At 39.5% G+C, this 18,147-nt stretch overlaps 1 protein-coding gene across 1 annotated transcript; it reads right to left on the bottom strand.

The window, feature by feature from the left end:
• Positions 1-11,100: 11,100 nt before the first annotated feature.
• On the bottom strand, positions 11,101-17,833 carry LOC136438018 (proteasome subunit beta type-5-like). The gene is made up of 6 exons (XM_066432641.1): positions 17,658-17,833; positions 15,773-15,917; positions 14,802-14,913; positions 14,102-14,231; positions 13,154-13,358; positions 11,101-11,685 (listed from the first exon to the last, which is right to left on the bottom strand). The coding sequence occupies exons 1-6, from the start codon at positions 17,802-17,804 to the stop codon at positions 11,597-11,599; spliced, it is 828 nt and encodes a 275-aa protein (XP_066288738.1). The 5' UTR covers positions 17,805-17,833; the 3' UTR covers positions 11,101-11,596.
• Positions 17,834-18,147: the final 314 nt, after the last annotated feature.

The following is an 18,147-nucleotide window of genomic DNA, read 5'->3' as shown; positions in this document are numbered from 1 at the left end:
ATAAAAAACAAGAAATTTCATTGCCCTCCGACGGTGGTCAACATGCCAAAAATTGTAAACGTTGACAGTCTAAGGTGTTTCATTGCATATGAATACCCAGTGTAGTTCCTGCCCATGATGGTATAATAACAAGCTGTTTTCTGCATTTATTCTAGCAAGAACATTAATATATGAATAATGGGGGGGGGGGGGGTCTAGTTGATTGAGCTGTATACACAAGGTGTTTCATCGCATATGAATTCCCAGTGTAGTTGCTTCAGATGATGGTACAACAAGCTCTTTTCTGCATTTGTTGTAGTTAGTCTATTGAGATGTATATACATCTACAAGGACATGTTTACTGTTGAATCAAGGAGGTTTTATATCATATATGAAACCTCATTGGTTGAATACAGGAATAAAAGACCTGTTGGTCATGATATCATATTTCGTCGCCTCAATTCTTGTTTGACAAGATTTATGATCTCAAAATTTGAAATATAGGAATCTTGTTTTTTTTTGCCCGCCTTGTTTTTTTTTCGCCCTATCTCATTAATTTTGGAGTCTGTGGAGGATGTCATCCATAAAAATTACTTGCTGTGGCCTTATCTACTTTTGATTAATAACACTTAGATTAGTTACGCTTATTGTATAGGGCTAATCCTATCTTATTAGAAAAATTCCATTGTAACATTAATTATACAAATGACTTCCATATAATCCATACACGTATGCATATACAAATAGTGATATAATTATCGTGTCAACCAGACCCTCATAGGCATAATTGGTATTATTTCATTCTCCACCTGCTATAAGTTTCAGATTTTACATATATGGAAGTCTAATTATTGAAACACTTGAATGATGCCATTTAGTAATTATTTATGAAAATTCTGTCATAATCATTTGCATAACTTGGATCTGGTTAGGTACATCTCTATCCAAGACACCGGCATACAAAACCGGAAGTCAAAATGCAGTACTAACGGAAACCGCCAGGAAGCCCATACAATCGACACACACACACACACACACACACACACACACACACACACACACACACACACACACACACATACACGCACAAACACACGCACAAACACACACACACAAACACACACAAACTCACACATACACCAAAAACAATGCATTATGGAGGTGAATAAAAATGAAATTCAAGATAAAAATTTTAGTCCCAGCCTGAAGAGATACTGGATATATGCGAGATAAATAAAGATGTCTATTAATTTTGTTAGTCAACTGACATGGCTTAATTTGTTTTCTCAGCAACAACCTAATATTAATCCTCCCTATTTCAAATCATTGAATCCTCCTTTATAAATCATACAATTCTTTTTTTTAACATTGCTTTCCTCATTTTGCCTCATGGTCTTGTGAATTAATTGGTTTCCTAATACTAGATACTGACATGAAAAGTATGGAACTTCCAAAAAGAGATTGGTCTGCATCATATTCATGCGATGTATGGATATGAGTGCGTATCGTGCTTTGCCTTTAGTTTTTTTACGACTTTCATTGCATTACCTAGTTTACTTTTTCCAGACAAGAATATGTTATCGTCCCAAATATTATCAACACAACAGCATGGGTATGACTGCAGTCTAGAACTTTTATTGTTGGTTAATTGATTGATGGATTTATCGTTGCTACGTTATATATATGTTTTGGACCCGTTGATGCGTTGAATCCTATAACCAAACTAAAGTTAAAGATGGACCACCTCTGATGAACCGCGGTATACTAGAACATTCCCACTTGAATAGCCTGCTGTGTTGTCCTGGTCTTTATCAAACTAGATGGTACTGGAGCTCACTTTGGCGTTATACGAGCAATGTTATGGCATAGTCTATCATAATCATCGGCCATATCTTAACAATATAGGATGCTCGAATTCAACAAAGTGAATGGGATGAAGACGTGCTTTAAGAAAGAAACAGATCGGATTGCCGTATGTTTCCAAAAGATAACATTACGTTGAGCACCGGTGGTGACAAAAACTGGGATATTACTATAACACTAACATTTGGCGTGACGTTCATGCCTTATAATGTACAACATTATGGAGGTAAGGATTTCTTTTTCTGGCTGAGCAAAACCTTTTCCATGGTAAGCCCGTACACAAAAACAGATACAATATTGGAACTACATTTCATATAAGGCGTAATGACAAATGTATGTACGTTGTACAGTTTGGCTACCTTGACCGTATACAGGTCACGTCATGAGTTTATCTTAGAGACTTGTTTGCTGTCTATTCCGCGCTATTACCAACCACTAAGCCTGCGGATGTATGGATTACAATCCACTAACTACGGCATTTGAGCCAGGCTATCCTCTCAAAGCATCTCTTAGCTTCATACTATGGAGTGGCTTTGAGGTAGTAAAGTAAACTTTACCTTCAAAAAGGAAGAGGCACTCGGATCGGAGCCAAGAGATACTTTCGAACGAAGCAACAGTTTACATATACTACATAATGACCTGCTTTTAACGCTTTGAAACAGTGTAATGCTTTGATACTCCTGTCTCTGCGTGACGGCCTTAGCCAAGTGATGCTAAAGAAGTGATGTACGCCAATAGAATACATTTCCAGCCACGCACCGAGTTTGCAAAACAGAATGCGCACGAAATCTACAAAGAACAGACTTTTCACATGGCGGAAGTTCACCATGCGATAAGATACCTATCCATGATTTATGCTCATTGGTTTTAACAGCAAAGCCCAACATATCGCTTTCCTAGCACATGGTCGTTTGCAGTTGGCATTCAAAGTAACAAAACTCATCATCCATGCATAATGAGGCTCTACCACCTCCTAGCGAGTCATTTCCCTCAGGAAGTACTTTCTTACTCTCAACAGAGCCAGATTCAAGTTAGCAAGGACCGGCAACATCGTGCTGAGGTGGGGGCAAGGCTTCAAGTGTAGCATACCCATGCGGAGTAGACCCGGTACCCCCAAACAACACAGCACCTCCAACAGAACTGCAACCTTGGCCTGCACAGACGGTGACTGTCGTATCCAGAAACGTACTTATCCAGTTCCGTGCCAATTTAGGATTAGGGTTAGATTGGGCAGGGTTCAGAATAGTCCCGCGTATCCAAGAACGTGCTTTTGCCCAAAGCACTATCCACCACTGTGCCTGGGCATGATTCTGGACAAAGCACAGTTCTGGACGCAACAGTGACCTACGTGACAGCAAGTCAATATAAATGGATACATAACTGGAGCGATAAGATATGATGATCATTTATCAGGGCTCGAAATTCTTTTTTGGAAATAGGTGCACTAGTGCACCCAACCCAAACAATTAGGTGCACAGAAAAAAATTTGGGTGCACCACATAGAATAAAGTTGAATGTCAGAAAAACATAAATTTGAGGCTACTGCCTCTCTTAGAACTTCAATCTGTAATCATATCCACATTTCAAATTTCAACCAACCAAGCAATACATCAAACAAAGTACAACAAAAGCTTATATTGCGGTTTTTGATAGTTACGTTCCAAGACTATTCTGTATGTGTACAAGAGAACCGTTACCCTATAGAGTACAAAAATATCTAGGTGCAACAGTGCACACACAGTCAAAAATTAGGTGCACAGATCCAATTTTGGGTGCACACAGGTGCACATGCACCCAGTATTTCGAGCCCTGTTTATGCATAATGATCATCGCTTCTTGATTCTGCTCACCTGCTGTAGCCTAGCTTGACAGTGGATGATGTCATTGATGCAGCCATGCCTTGACCCAGCGATGAGGACGTGTTATGAATTCCGAAGGCTTTTCGCGGGGTGCTTATGTACTTGCGTGCACTTTGGTTACCCTGCTACGGTCACGAAAGCGCGGCAGAAAGAGTAAGAGTTATACTTGAAAAGGCGATTTGGTAGTCTAGTTGAGTTTTTCTGCCTCAATTTATCATTCTGGTCATGCCATTGCATTTGGCACAGTTTCCGGGAGCTTCCAACATTTAGAAGACCACCAAAAGACCTCTACCATACTAACTATGCAGACTATAGGTATAAAACCTGGTGTTCCCAGTCCTATCGTTAGTCACTGACGAAAGACAGTGGATACTGTCAGAAACGTCTGACTGTTTCAAAATCTTATCCAGTTTGCTTGAGTAATTATTTTTGGTGTATAGGAAGAATAATTGCCAGGGTTTCATTTGCAGGCTCCGGTTACTCGGGCGAAATGTGATCTTCACCGTGGACTGACTCTACTGGCTTATTATTCCTTTTTCTGCCAAATTCCAAGATTCATACGCCCGTAGGAGGGTCTGGTTGAGGCTACCAAAAGACTACCTTTCTTTAAAACCCCGCCATAAGACACAACATGAGACAGTTCATTATCCACTGCTAGACTCTACCAGTCTCCCCCGGTCGCTGGGAAAATAGTAAAAACTGGCCAAATAGAGTCAAATGTTTGAAGGGAGTCGGTTACGGAGATAGGGTCAAATTGCCAATTTGACCCTATCTCCGTAACCGACTCCCTTCAAACATTTGACTCTATTTGGCCAGTTTTTACTATTTTCCCAGCGACCGGGGGAGACTGGTAGAGTCTAATCCACTGCTTTCAAAAAGAGTCCATCCCCACAATGGTAAACGTAGCAACTTATAGCTGATTAGATCTTTGTGAGATGTACTCCATTACTTTGATTTTGAATTGATACTGCATGTACATGCACTCAACCTTCGGGCAAAAAAAACACCAATACGTTTCATTTAGTGTTAATGTTGTTTGTGTTCTCCTGAAGCAAATCAGAGCTGACTTTATGTTCCACGCAGGTCCTCCTTAGTTGTACTTGTCCTACCTGACCATGGTGTATTTCCTTCTTAATTAGTTCTGATTCAGATATGTGTTGAAAATAAATTACGCCAAAAATAGCAACTGGATAAGATTTTCAAACAGTTAGACGTTTCAGACAGCATCCGCTGTCTTTCGTTAGTGACTAAAGAAAGATCTGGTAGAACTAGGTTTTATACCAAAACTCTGAATAGATATGTTAATGAAGTGAAGACAATTTCAGATGGTTCAATAGAATAGAGAGTTAAGAGTTTTGGTATAAAACCTAGTTCTACCAGATCTTCCTTTAGCCACTGACTAAAGATAGCGGATGCTGTACATGTCTGAAACGTCTGGCTGTTTCAAAATTTTATCCAGTTGTTTGTCGTAATGACTCACTATTATTAGCGTATTTTATTAACTGGTTTTCCAACCTGCAACGTAAAAACAAATGTGTTAGAGACATCGTTTGGTGTATGGCTAAAGCGAAAGACCTGAGACTGTGGTGCTATACTTCCAAACGTACTAACGTATCAGAATTGCGTGACGCTAATACATGGATACCTGAAACAACAAATCAAGTCCTTGCAACTTAATGGCCTACTTTTTTACGCTCTGGGGGCTTTGCAGAATTTGCTAAATCTTTGCAAGACGAATGTTTATGTTGCACCACTAAAGTCATGAAATCTCAAGTAAACAGATTAAATTTCTCTGAAGCTAAGTTTACTTCAAGCTTCTGCACATAATTGAACTTTCCCAATATTTTCGACTGCCCAACTCCAGTCGTTTTCAAGGAATATTAATTCGCCGCTTTTGTGACGTCACGTTATGCATATAAAACACGTGAAAAGTTATTGCTCCCCTCCCTGTCTAAAGCCCTGATGCAAATGTATTATTTCTTTTCTCGAGCAAAAAGAACTTGATTGTGCGTTTAACATCTTTAATTTGTACAATGTAGCCGAGTGTTATGTAGAATATATATGTATTTATGTGTAATGACACTTCGGAGGTTATTGAGCTTATGCGTGTGTGTTCAAGTAACCTTTAGTGACTTTTCCCTTTACCTTTGTCTTCTTGCACTGGTCTTTAATGTTTTGTCATTGTCACTGCATATGGGTATGTGGAACACCTCTAGCACCTAAGTTAAGTCCTTTGGCGCAACTTTCACGGAGATTTTACGGAGGTTCCTTGAAGATTTGAAGCAAGTCTATCGTTCATCCACATGATGAGACAATTCTCATCAGACCTTCCTAAGATGTTACAGAATGAGGTCGGAGGAGGATTGTCACGCGATCAACACCGGCTTTTGGGCTCTGTACATACTTGTAGTTTGCTTCGGAATAAGCAATTTTGATTGGCCAAGGCATCCGAGTGTCAAGGAGACTCCATAACATCTTAGGAACGTCTGAGGAGGATTTGCACCACAAGCGACATGGACTAAAGACCTTCTTTCAACCTTCAAGGATTCTCCGTAACATCTAAGTAGCACCCACCAAGGAGAAGAAACATCAAAGTAGGATAGGTGTCAAGTGAAGTACCACATACAGTACCTATAACAAAACATTAAAGACTCGTGAAAGGAGAAAAATATAGGAGATACTGAAATCTAGATCACTTAAGGTTACTTGAACACAAAGGCCCAAGCTTTTCAGAAGGCATACATATTGTAGAGTCTCCTGGTCACTCGGTCATATTGAAAAAGTAAGAATATTGGACAAAGAATCAGATTTATTTGCAAGAGGAGGCTTTACAACCCTTTATAGACTTTATAGACGGGGGAGGGGCATAGACTTTCTGCAACTTATGATCCACTGCTTACCGAGTCACGTGTTCTGTCTGCATAACGTGACGTCACAGAAACAGTGGATTGCTCAATTCATAACAAAGACCGGATTTGGCCGATCAAAAAAATTATATTTTTCGTCTTGAAATCATAGATATTAGTTTAACTGTACTTCAAAATTACTTCTACAAAAACAGATGAACTCTCAAGCTAAGACCGGACTTTTCTTAATTCCAAGAAAACTATGTGCACATTACTTTCTTCAAGAATCTTACTTTCCCTCAACTTCTGTATCAATCGGAAACAGGAAGGAGTAACATAAGACTAGATCTTAATGTCTTGTCATAGACATCTTATGAGCTACAATATCCAAGCTTATTATCTCTTCAAGCTATCATCTTGAGTGTTGATAGTAATCAAGATGGCCTTGGAACCTTATTACTGCACGAACAAACGGCCCACTCAGTTCAAGGTTAATGGTATATAACCTCAGAGTTGTAAGGAAAGGCCTTTGATTGCTTCTGCAAGTAACGACCGAACTCTTGACGAAAACAACACTGATAACGACAGGTGCTTCATGCTAGACCAATCTGTATATGGGGTAATTTTAAAGCCTAAGAAGTAAGCGTTGTGTTTCCGGTTATGCTACTGAGGAAAATTGGGTTTGTAGGTAGGGATTCTCTCTCTAGATTTCGGCCGAAGATATAACAAATATACTTTTAAAATTGTCAAAACTGGAATACACCAGGACACCGGTATTTTCAACATCATAGTGTAACCATACAGACATACGTTGTACAAGCACAAGTATATCAATAAACTGAACAAAGAAGACAATGTTCACTATACATTCCAACAGCAACTGTCCAAATCATTTAAGTTAATCTTTTAACAGAGTGTGAAATACTAGAAGACTTCTTGGATTTAGTTCTGAATTTTTGATCACTCTAGCTCACATGTCGGATCGAACATTCCATGTCCTTTACCAGTGTCTGACCACAAAAAAGGATAAGGTCGGCAGTTTTTTGCTAGGGTCGGTCGGGTGACCCTAAACACAACGTTTTTCCCTCGGCCTAAGCAGTTTGCACATCCGTTGATAGTTATCTTGTCCATCTCAGCGCAGCGCACTTAAGGACGGTTGAGTAAGGACGAGCCTATATAATTTCAGTTTACACATTAAGTACAGACCAGGGGAGTAGTGTACCGCCATGGTTGAGGCACTATCTCTCGGACTGTAGCAGGTGTAGATAGTGAAACTGATGTATCTAGAACCAGTTCAGTGCAAATGAACTCAATGGGCAGTTGAGCTACTCATCCACTGAATGAAGAAGACAGAGGCCACGTACAATGTACAGTTTACTGATACATTGTACCGGGGAATTTCCCTTATACTAGCTCTGTACTTACAATGAAGAGCGGATCATAGCTTGACGTCTCGTCCTATACGCGTAAACTGCAACTCCCAGTTTTTGTGGCGTCAGGTGAGCCGGGAATCGAACTCACGACTTCCTGGTCCCGAAACAGGGTTACTAATCATAACCACTGGACTACGCACGCTTTTAAGCGAACTGTAGACCTGACCAGGTAACTAGAAGCTGTTCGACTGTCACAGTCACTGACGAAAAGTAATGGATGCTACTTGAAACGTCTGACCGTTTCCAAAATCATATCCAGTTGCTTGAGTAACACTTAAGACTTCATCGTAGCAGGTAGGGGAAGTTATGGAAGAGAAACGACTGAGCGGCACCCTAGGACCTTTCGTATTTATGTGTAGCCGTCTTACAAAATAAGGACTACGTTTATCATCGCAATTAGACCGTAGGTCATTAATTCTCAGACACAATGATTAGTTCGTATCATGGTTGTGCGTCACCCTGTACAATTATCCGCCAATCACGGTATTTATACTTCCCGTAAGCCCAATTAAACCAAACTTCTAAGTAACACTGTTAAAGATACGCTGTGACATTGTGAGACCTTATTTTTATCATATCATCCATAATTATTTCTTCTTGTCTTCGACAGTGAAGGACGTGCATCAACCTTCATGTACCGTACTTCAACTACAATTAGGATAGACTACCGTCACTAATATGCTGCTCATTATAACTTACTGAAAGTACAACTTTCTATATATATCATAAACTATTAGTTCTCAGAAAGTCTTCGCTTGATTCTTATAAATTTAAAGCGCGTGGCAGACCATATCGGGCAGCATTGGGTTTACATTAGCTTCTGTTGCAGACTCCTTCCGGCTGTTTTCTTTTTCAAGTTACAGTTCTATTTTAACATTTTGTCTTATTGCTGGCCTTGGCTAAGTGTACATGTATATGATTTTAAGTTTGACAGGAACCGTAGTTTGAAAGAAAACTGCTAGGGGGTCTATATCAAGTTCAAACCTGTCTGAATTATCATTTCAGACCAATCGGGCTGTACCTGTCAGGCTTGTCATACGACGTCATTAACTGCTGCTGTGATCCAATTAACCACCAACATAGTTTCTTGGAGATTAGAATCAGAGCTTACAAGAGTTCTGACACCTCATATCTCCATGAAATGTTCCAATTATGCAAATGACTTCCGTATTTACATAATTTATGCTTGGTCAAGTACACATTTAACTTTCTTACACAAGCCACAATGTTGAGTCTAATCATTTACCGCTTAAAGGAATTATTGCACTCTGCATTAATTATTCAAATTTGGAATTTTGTTGCATAATTGGTATCTGTTAATGGTCCACCCGCCATAAACTACATTTGTTACGTGTATTCGAGTCCTATAGTACAAAACACTGTAAATATAGCTTTTCCTTATTACTCCGGGAAGGAGGAATACCTCCTTCTGGGAGTATTGGGAATGCATTTGTTTGCGCGTTCGCAGCTATAACTCACGATCCCGTTGTCGCATTGGTGTGTAACTTGGCATATCGTTTGCCTGGTTCGGCGCGGTGATGCACAATAGCTTTGTTACACCATAACTACTTTAAACGTCAATCCAATATCGTAATTGCACCCCTATTATTAATGCTATGTCCCACTACCCTGCCATAGGGACCATGTTATAATCCGTCATGCATGACTGGAATACTTCAGGCAGATACGGGGTATAAATCTTCCTTACTTGCTGTGATCGTATAGTCACTGTTACATTGAAAAATAGACAACGTGCATCACCACACGCAACCTAGCAAACGATATACCAAGTTACATACCAATGCGGCAACGGGAATTGTGAGTTTTAGCTGCGAACATGTGCAGAGTGCTCTCCAGTCTGTGTATTAAGTATGCCGTGTCCACTCGAAACTCGCATACAGTATGTGCGCACGGGACGGACGATGCACTTTTACGCACAGTGTGAAAATGGCAAATCTCTGGACCTTCAAACTTACCACACTTGTAGTTTATAATACGGAGGCTGTGACAATGTAAAAAGTTTACGCAGGGGATGAAAGATTGTTGAGAAATATCTCTCAGAAAAGTGCGCGCGCCAGTGTCACTTCCGGGTGGTTAGATCCGGTGACCTTTGACCTTCGAGCTTCGTGAAATGTTACGATAATATAAATTAGCCTTTTTTATTGCAAATAGCTTGATAGCTATAGATCAGACCGGCCTGCAATAAATTGTGGAAAGAGGATTTACTGCATATTTGTGATTTCTGATACATCTTAGTTGTAAGGCTGAATGGTTCGTTGATAAAGGGGCCATCTAGATCTAACTTTGTGACTTTTCCCGGAATTTCTAGATCCCATCTGTGCCATGCTGTAAAAACATACTTTTCAGCAGGTTGACCACTCCTGTATTGAAAGAAAAAGATAAACAAACACTTTTTCTTTACTTGCTCTAGAACACTACTTGGACTGTGCAGAGATGCAATTTGTGTGGGTCAATACTTGTACATACTCTAAATACTTCACGGAGAATTGTGTCCTACGGACTCTTGTTAATTTTAAGTCCTAATTTGCATAATTTACACTTCATTTTGTACGTCTTTCTTGTTATTTTGAAATAAGAATGACAAAAAACGGATTTTCTGCTGCAGTACCAAGGTCACATACCAGGGGGCCTAATATCAACTTCCAAACATCTACCTACATACCAAACATAATCATAATCCATCTAGAGGTTCTTGAGTTAAGCTGACTACAAAATCCGATCTAACACACACACCCATAACAATATTTCCATTTTTCATGGAGATGGGAAAATCAATGAAAAGCCTGTCTTCATTGTCTACCAACACATAATGCGTTCTGAATTATGTTATAAAAATTGTGAAAATTCGCAACGAATATTTACAGAAGCATTCTAACCTGAAGTTTTTTTTTCAGCCATTCACCTACATAATACTAAATGGTATACATGTACTACTAATGTACATGTATCATGTGTAAATCCACATTGAGTCATTGCCCCCAAATGCTACAATGTCCTACTGTTCCAGATACTATAACCTTCTCCCAGCCAACTCTGTAACCAATATTTAGGGAATTGCTACTTCAGTGTGCTAAAGGTTAGAATAAAACTCGCAGTCACTTGTGCAGTGTAATTCTCTTTATTACCCAGGGTTGAACTACTAGAACTTAGTAGAAGAAAGTACATTGACATTGTGTGTGGAGTTTATTTGACATCCAATACATGTACACTAGAGTACACAGTTTCCTAGACAGCTGCAAACATAGACATTTCTGTTGTGTCCTTCAGATTTGCCTTTCCTTTGTGGAGATACATATACGGAGCAGTTTTACTAAATAGCTTCTGCTGAAATGAAAAAGCATCGAACAGGGTCACCAGAAACTCTGAAAACTTAATGAAGTCTACTACACTACAGTAGTGTTCTTTTAGACCAGATTTCACAATGTCAACGGCTATAATGTTTTCAAGAACAGTGATTCTAAATATGGGCATTACAAGAGTAAACAAGTTTAGTGTCAGGCTACTGATTATTTTTAATATTCTACCAAGAAATGTTGAACATTTATCCTTTAGTTAGCTAGAATATCAGAACTAGATAGTAGGAAAAGACCGTCTTCTATTTCTTTTCTTCCTTGTACTTGTAGTGGAGGTCCATGACATCTGTCTGGGATACCTTGATCCAGCCTGTCTCCTTCATGTGGTACACTAGGGAACAAAGTAAGAAATATCATCAACAAAATTCATGTTTACAGAGAGAGGGAAACATCTTTCTATTCTTAAAGGAAACCCAATCAATATTAGTGCCTGAAAATCGAATTTTAAAAGTCAATTCTCTAAGTCATTTCTATACAAGATTAGTTTAATAAACAACACTATAATCACAATGTATAGCAACGTCTATGATGCGAAAAACATGACATTGTTGTGATGTGAGAATGTGGCATCGTAGCCAGCGTTTTTGTAGGCTCACAAAACTATAAGGATCATCGTACAGCACGATTTTACACACTTTAAGTATGAAATTATTACGCAAATGTTCTAAACGTAATGTAAATGTCAGTACCATAAAGATTTCAGCATTTTTTTTTTCATCTCCATTTTTTGGGCCCTAATATTGCTTTGGTTGCCTTTATCATCCCCCAGTCAATGTTCTCAGAACTCTAAGTAGGAAGAGTTTATCGAATGACTAAACAAACAAACTAAAGACCGATATCGGCTCAAAGAAAATCCATGACTTGTTAAGTTAATTAGCCCATTATACGTCTACTAATAGCTTCAGAATCTGCTTACAAGCTTTTAGTACTGTAATACAGGACTTGGGTGACATATAGGCTTTGACCCTTTTCCAGATTATAATTGGTATGCTAACTTAAGGGGTAACTTTACTTGGTACTGTATTCACTGTTGGTAACTACAAGCAGTGCAAAGGACTGAATTGTTAAAGCCACCTGACACCAAGTTGAACCTTTTCTTTTACCAAAAAGTGTGCTGTTTTTTTTGTTAGTGTTACACCATATGGTGTCTGACTAGCTACAGAAATAGAGGTAAAGTAAGGGGAAGGTAAAGCGGTGGAACCTAAGACTGAGTACGAGGCATGGCTCTTTTTCATTAGCTAGTACTAGTGCAATGCTGCTTCACTACAGCTTACATATTTAGCCAGGCACCCCTCTCTTCTTGATTAATGTGTTGGGCCCTTTGACACTACTACAGAGCACACATATTACAGGGCTCGAGAAATAGTGGGTGCATGTGCACCTGTACACCCAAAATTGGAGCTGTGCACCAAATTTTTGACTGTCGGTGCACTGGTGCACCTTGTCGGTGCACCTAGATATTTTTGTACTCTATAGGGTAACGGTTCTCTTGTACACTAGCATACAGAATATTCTTGAAACATAAGTAACAGAAAAATCAATATAGCCTTTCATTGTACTCAATTTGATGTATTGCTTGGTGGAAATTTGAAATCTGGATAGAATTACAGATTGAACTTTTTAAGAGAGGCAGTAGCGTCAAACTTTGCTGACATTCAACTTTATATTATGTGGTGCACCCAAATTTTTTTCTGTGCACCTAATTTTTTTGGTTGGGTGCACCAGTGCACCTATATCCTAAATTACCTAATTCTAAAAAAACGAATTTGGAGCCCTGTATTAGTAATCAGTCTACTCACAGTTGACCACACCGCCGCTGTAAGCGTCCCTGTGTGTGGCGTGGTAGATGGACCTCTTGCCCAGCTCGTAGGCCTCCTCTACGCTCATGTCCCACTTATAGCCACTGTCCAGTACACCGTAGGCATACGTGGAGCCCGAGCCCACAGAGAACATGTTGTTGGACAGCCTGGTCCCGTCACTGTCTACATAGTACAGGCCTGGTCCCTAAGGTAGATGGTAGGAAGAGTGGTGGTTAGGTTAGTGAGTGTGTATCAAGTACACAACCATCTAAATAAACAATACTGATTATTATCTATGTTTTTACCATGTATTTGCAATTAGCCCACGGGCATGAACTTGCAATAAACTTCTATTATTATATTCATAGAGAAATTCAGACTCATCAAATATTCAGCCAAACATTCAGTCTTCTAATACAATAACAATACAACACTACATTAAATCACCATAAGATACAATACATATAAAATACAGCACAGTGTATTCCGTATCACTTCAGGTTTCGGCCCGAGCGCGGGTCGTATCGACCCATGGGAGGGCCGAGGCGAGGGTGATGTGAAATATACCCGTACACCATGTTCTATTTCATTTATGTCATACTAGTACCCACCCGAAAGAAAAACATTTCAATGCGAAATGCGCCTGAAGTTGAGAGAGTTTTGTGTCCTCAAACAAAAAATCGTAACAGCATCGATTCCAACCTCTGAATCCGGTATTCGAATTTTTGAAAGCTGCGCAACCGGGGCACTCGAAATACATTCAAAATATACTACTGAAGCCCGTGCCCGAAGCCCAAGTAGAACCCTGCGTGATACGTAAAATTATCACAAGATGCGGAACACCCGTATTGAACGTTTTCGCGGCCCTGGTATGACATAAAACACAATAAATTAATCTATATCTACATGTATACACTACTTATAAACTTATTAAACTGTGTTTCCTACCCTCTTGTCCCAGCCCACAATCATGGTGCCCATAGACAGGCCCATTCCCTTGTAGTTGTACACAATGTTGGCCAGCAGCTTCGATGCAGCAGCCACTGAGATGCGTTCCTTGTTCCTCAGTTCATATATTCTGTAATAGACAATGAGCAATAGATTATCAACACATACTAGCTAGTAATAGCAGTATAGTATGGTATCCGTTGTAACATTCTTCTATTGAGGTGGCTTAAAAGTAGTAACATTGTAGTGCATTTGCTCATCTAAGAATGTTGTGTTTTTGTATTTGTAAATCTTATTTTGTGTTTGTGTTCGTAGTTTTTTTTATGTATATCTAATTAAGAATGTTTTGTGACTGCTTTGATGCTTTTTTTACTCAATTGTTTGTGTACTTGTTTATATTATCTTTCGTTTCTGTTTAACTGTTAACGAAAGTCCTCTAATGTTTGTTTGCAAATATTTTGATGTTTGTCTAGAGTATCTTAGATTGTTCTGTTGTTATTTTTGCATGTACAAATGTACTGATTTTTCAATATCTGAAAATGCAACTGATGTAAAAATAATAGAAAAAAATTGTCATGCACGTTAATTGTGTTGTAATAGTAATAATTGTTGGATACATTGTGTTAAAGGAACATTAGTTATGTTCGTGTACTTGTCTATTTACTAATGGGTACGTAATAAAACAACAACAGTTGTTTACCTGCACTGTTCTGCTAGGACTCTCTCCCAGAAGGAGCAGTCTGCCGCGCCGCCTGCCATGGTACCCAACAGGTACGGGTTGATCTCTATCACCTTCTTCACTGTCTGGGACGCTGTGGACAAAAGAACGGAAGAACGAGTGAGTGAGTGTGTGTGAGTGTGTGAGTGAGTGAATGTGAGTGAGTGAATGTGAGAGAGTGTGAGTGTGAGTGAGAAAGTGAGTGTGTGAGAGTGAGTGAGTGAATGTGAGTGAGTGAATGTGAGAGTGTGAGTGAGAAAGTGAGTGTGAGTAAGTGAGAAAGTGAGTGAGAAAGTGAGTGAATTAGTGTGAGTGTGTGAGCGAGTGAGTGTGTGAGAAAGTGAGTTAGTGAGAGTGAGTGAGTGAGTGAGTGAGTGAGTGGGTGAGTGAGTGAGTGAGAGTGAGTGAGTGAAAATATTTTGTAGTATCTTTGTATAATGTTTGGTCAGTGGTCCCACTTTCTACACAAAGAATCCTTGAACCCTCAACTTGAACACTACAGTACTGTAAGGAACTGCATTTCAGCCCCCTTGATATCAGTAATCATATCATGGATCTTTGCATGGATGGTCCCTTGTTCAGGGAAAATCTCTAAATCGAAGATCCCATGTGCACCATAGTACTAGTATACGTATATATTTTTGTTGATAAGGTTTGCCTCATGTACACTGTACTAGTAATTTGAGGATGTTACAGTTTGAGTTATGAGCATTTGCACATGTGCAAAACTCAAGAACTTGAAGAAGTTGTAGATGGATCTTTGTAATATTTTCTACGCTGGGTAGGTGTCATGAAAAATGACTTCAACCTCTATCAGTGCGACTATGGGCCTCCTAGTAACTTTATCTGGTACTGCAATACAACTCACCTATAATACATGTATCTGATATACAGCCATAGCTATAGATAGTACTACAGGTTTTAATTCATTAAAGATACAAGTTATAACTCACCTATGTAAGACCCGGCCGTAGCTCTGGAGTCCACGGCCACAATGACGCCATGTTGCCATTTGAAGGCCAAGGTCGTGGTGCCATGGTCGAACTCGATCTTCACGTTCCCCTCGCCGCTGGTAAACGGCTTCAGGAACTCAGCCGGCTAGAAAAGGCAGAGGAAGAAAGACAGATGATTCATTTTTGTAACATATCGATCTACAGGAAACACGGTCATGGGTAAAAATGTTACTCCAAGTCCAAGGGAAAGGAATACTGTAAATGCAGAAATGTTCATGGTGGTTCTATATTCGCAGTTTTTCGCGGCGACCGTTTCACTGCGAAGTTAAAACCACCGCTAGCATGTCTTTTCCAATACTGTAGCAGTACTAGTACAATGTGACTATAGCACTGTCGCAAACTTAAAACCACCGCAAACACCCCATTTTCGCCTTACCGTGAAATAGAAACCACGCGAACTTAAATGCATTTACAGTACTTGGAAATCAAAAAGGACTAGAAGTACTTATTTTCTCTATCTTCAGATCATACTTTTACGCAAATTTGTTTACAGAATCTCTGCAAAATTATACACAAGGCATTGTTCGTATCCTGCTACAAGTTTATATACATTGATTTTTTGTACTTGACTGCTTTTGAGCTAAAATGGGGTGCAAAATATACCAAACCTGAGATTCTAACTGCAAAATTGCAAATTCGTTACAACGTACATGCATTGCAATAATTTAGTAATTATTGCAATTTGCATGTAACGAATTTAAATACCCTTACAAAAATGTTAGCAGAAAATAGTTTTACCTTAACGTTTTTAAAGGCACCCAGAGCACTTTATGTGGCTTCAAACTCAAATTAAAAAAACTATTTTTTAGCCATTTCTACACATAGTAAGTTTCAATAACACTATACCATTACACATCGACATTCAAGGAGCAAAGATGCGATGTCGTTGTGTGTTGAGCACTGATAGAAAATCCAAGCGCTGTCAGCGCCACCATTTTTTTTTTCAAATTTTCCGACTTTTTGGAACGTGATGTCCCGTCGCCGGAACTTGCAGAGAATGGACCGTTCCAGTCGAACACCAGAATAACGCACAAGTACATGAGAAACGGACTTGGTAGTAGTTGGCAGTGTCTTATGTAAACTCCGTCCCCTTGAGTGCCTGAGATGTTTTCTTTTTCATTTCGATTTTTTCCTGGGTATTCATGGAGCCAATGCAGTGAGAAATCTGTCCCAGATATAACGTTACATGTATACATACCCTGCTTGTCATTTCTGTCCCACTAGCGCTGTTTTTGACCAAGGTGTTCCAAATAGAACGGGGTTCTAGATGGTGTTCGACGGGAACGGTCCATTACCGACGAAAAAACCGTTTTGAGTTCTGTTTCAGTCTAATAAGACTAGGCGCGTGAAACTAAAGGGGTCATTGTGTAGCTTATTTTCGCGTGGCTTTTGAGCGCTTGTAACATGTAATCATCGCGCAAATGTGGTTAACAGTGGCATTAAATGACAATTTCATAAAGATTACAGCAACTACAATATTTCCAATTTTCAAGCCAAATAAAATGCTCTGGATGCCTTTAAACTCTTTTCTGCTAACATTTTTGTAAGAGTATAAATATCTGAGCCCAGTAATTATAGTATGCTACTAGTAATTATATCAAAGTCACTGTTACGCACAGCTAGAACTAGACAAGTAAAGAAATACTTTGGGCGCACATATATCGTATTCCTGGGTCCGTCAGTTTACTATTGAAGAATAAAATCTAGCCTAAAACTAGTAAAAGCTTTGTTTCCAAAACTGCGGTCTTCAGTGCATGGTGGGGGGGGGGGGGGGATGACACAGCACGCACTGGAATGGAAATATTTCCCGAACGTTAAAACTTACGTCGGTAACCGCAGGGATGGAAAACTTGTCCAGACTCCAGAGATTGTTCAAAACGTCACTTTCATCGACGTCGCCCTTTCCACCGGGCCTAAGGAGACCAATTCTTGGGTTCGGAGCCTGGAAACTACACACACTTTCTAGCGCCATCTTTGTTGTGTGAATTCTCGCGAGATCTCATTCAGAACGTGAATTCAGTCGGACTGTCACAGCCACGCCTTCTAGCGACCTACTCATAAACTGCAACAGGAACAATTTTGCTGCCACGTACGAACACGGAAGCCGACGTCAGAACAAGGTGGTTAAACTTTTTATAACCTCTTTGGTTAAGAAGCAAAGACTCGGGCTACATAGATTTCATTTCTTAGTTCTCGGATTTTTACTGACAACTTATATGGAATGACTGGAAATAACAAACAGGCATTCTGTGATAAACCCACATTGAACGACCACCGCCCATTAAATGCGAAGGAACTTTTAATGTATGGATATA

This window comes from Branchiostoma lanceolatum, chromosome 7 (genome assembly GCF_035083965.1).
Source record: "Branchiostoma lanceolatum isolate klBraLanc5 chromosome 7, klBraLanc5.hap2, whole genome shotgun sequence".
Taxonomy (NCBI): Eukaryota; Metazoa; Chordata; class Leptocardii; order Amphioxiformes; family Branchiostomatidae; genus Branchiostoma; species Branchiostoma lanceolatum.
This window is presented reverse-complemented; position numbering and strand designations above follow the sequence as displayed.

Coding starts and splice junctions, on each gene's coding strand:
- LOC136438018 (XM_066432641.1), bottom strand. CDS start 17,804: ATGGCGCTAGAAAGTGTGTGTAGTTTCCAGGCTCCGAACCCAAGAATT. Junction 15,918..17,657: donor CCATCCCTGCGGTTACCGAC/GTAAGTTTTAAC, acceptor TGCCTTTTCTAG/CCGGCTGAGTTCCTGAAGCC. Junction 11,686..13,153: donor CAGCGGCGGTGTGGTCAACT/GTGAGTAGACTG, acceptor TTTGTTCCCTAG/TGTACCACATGAAGGAGACA.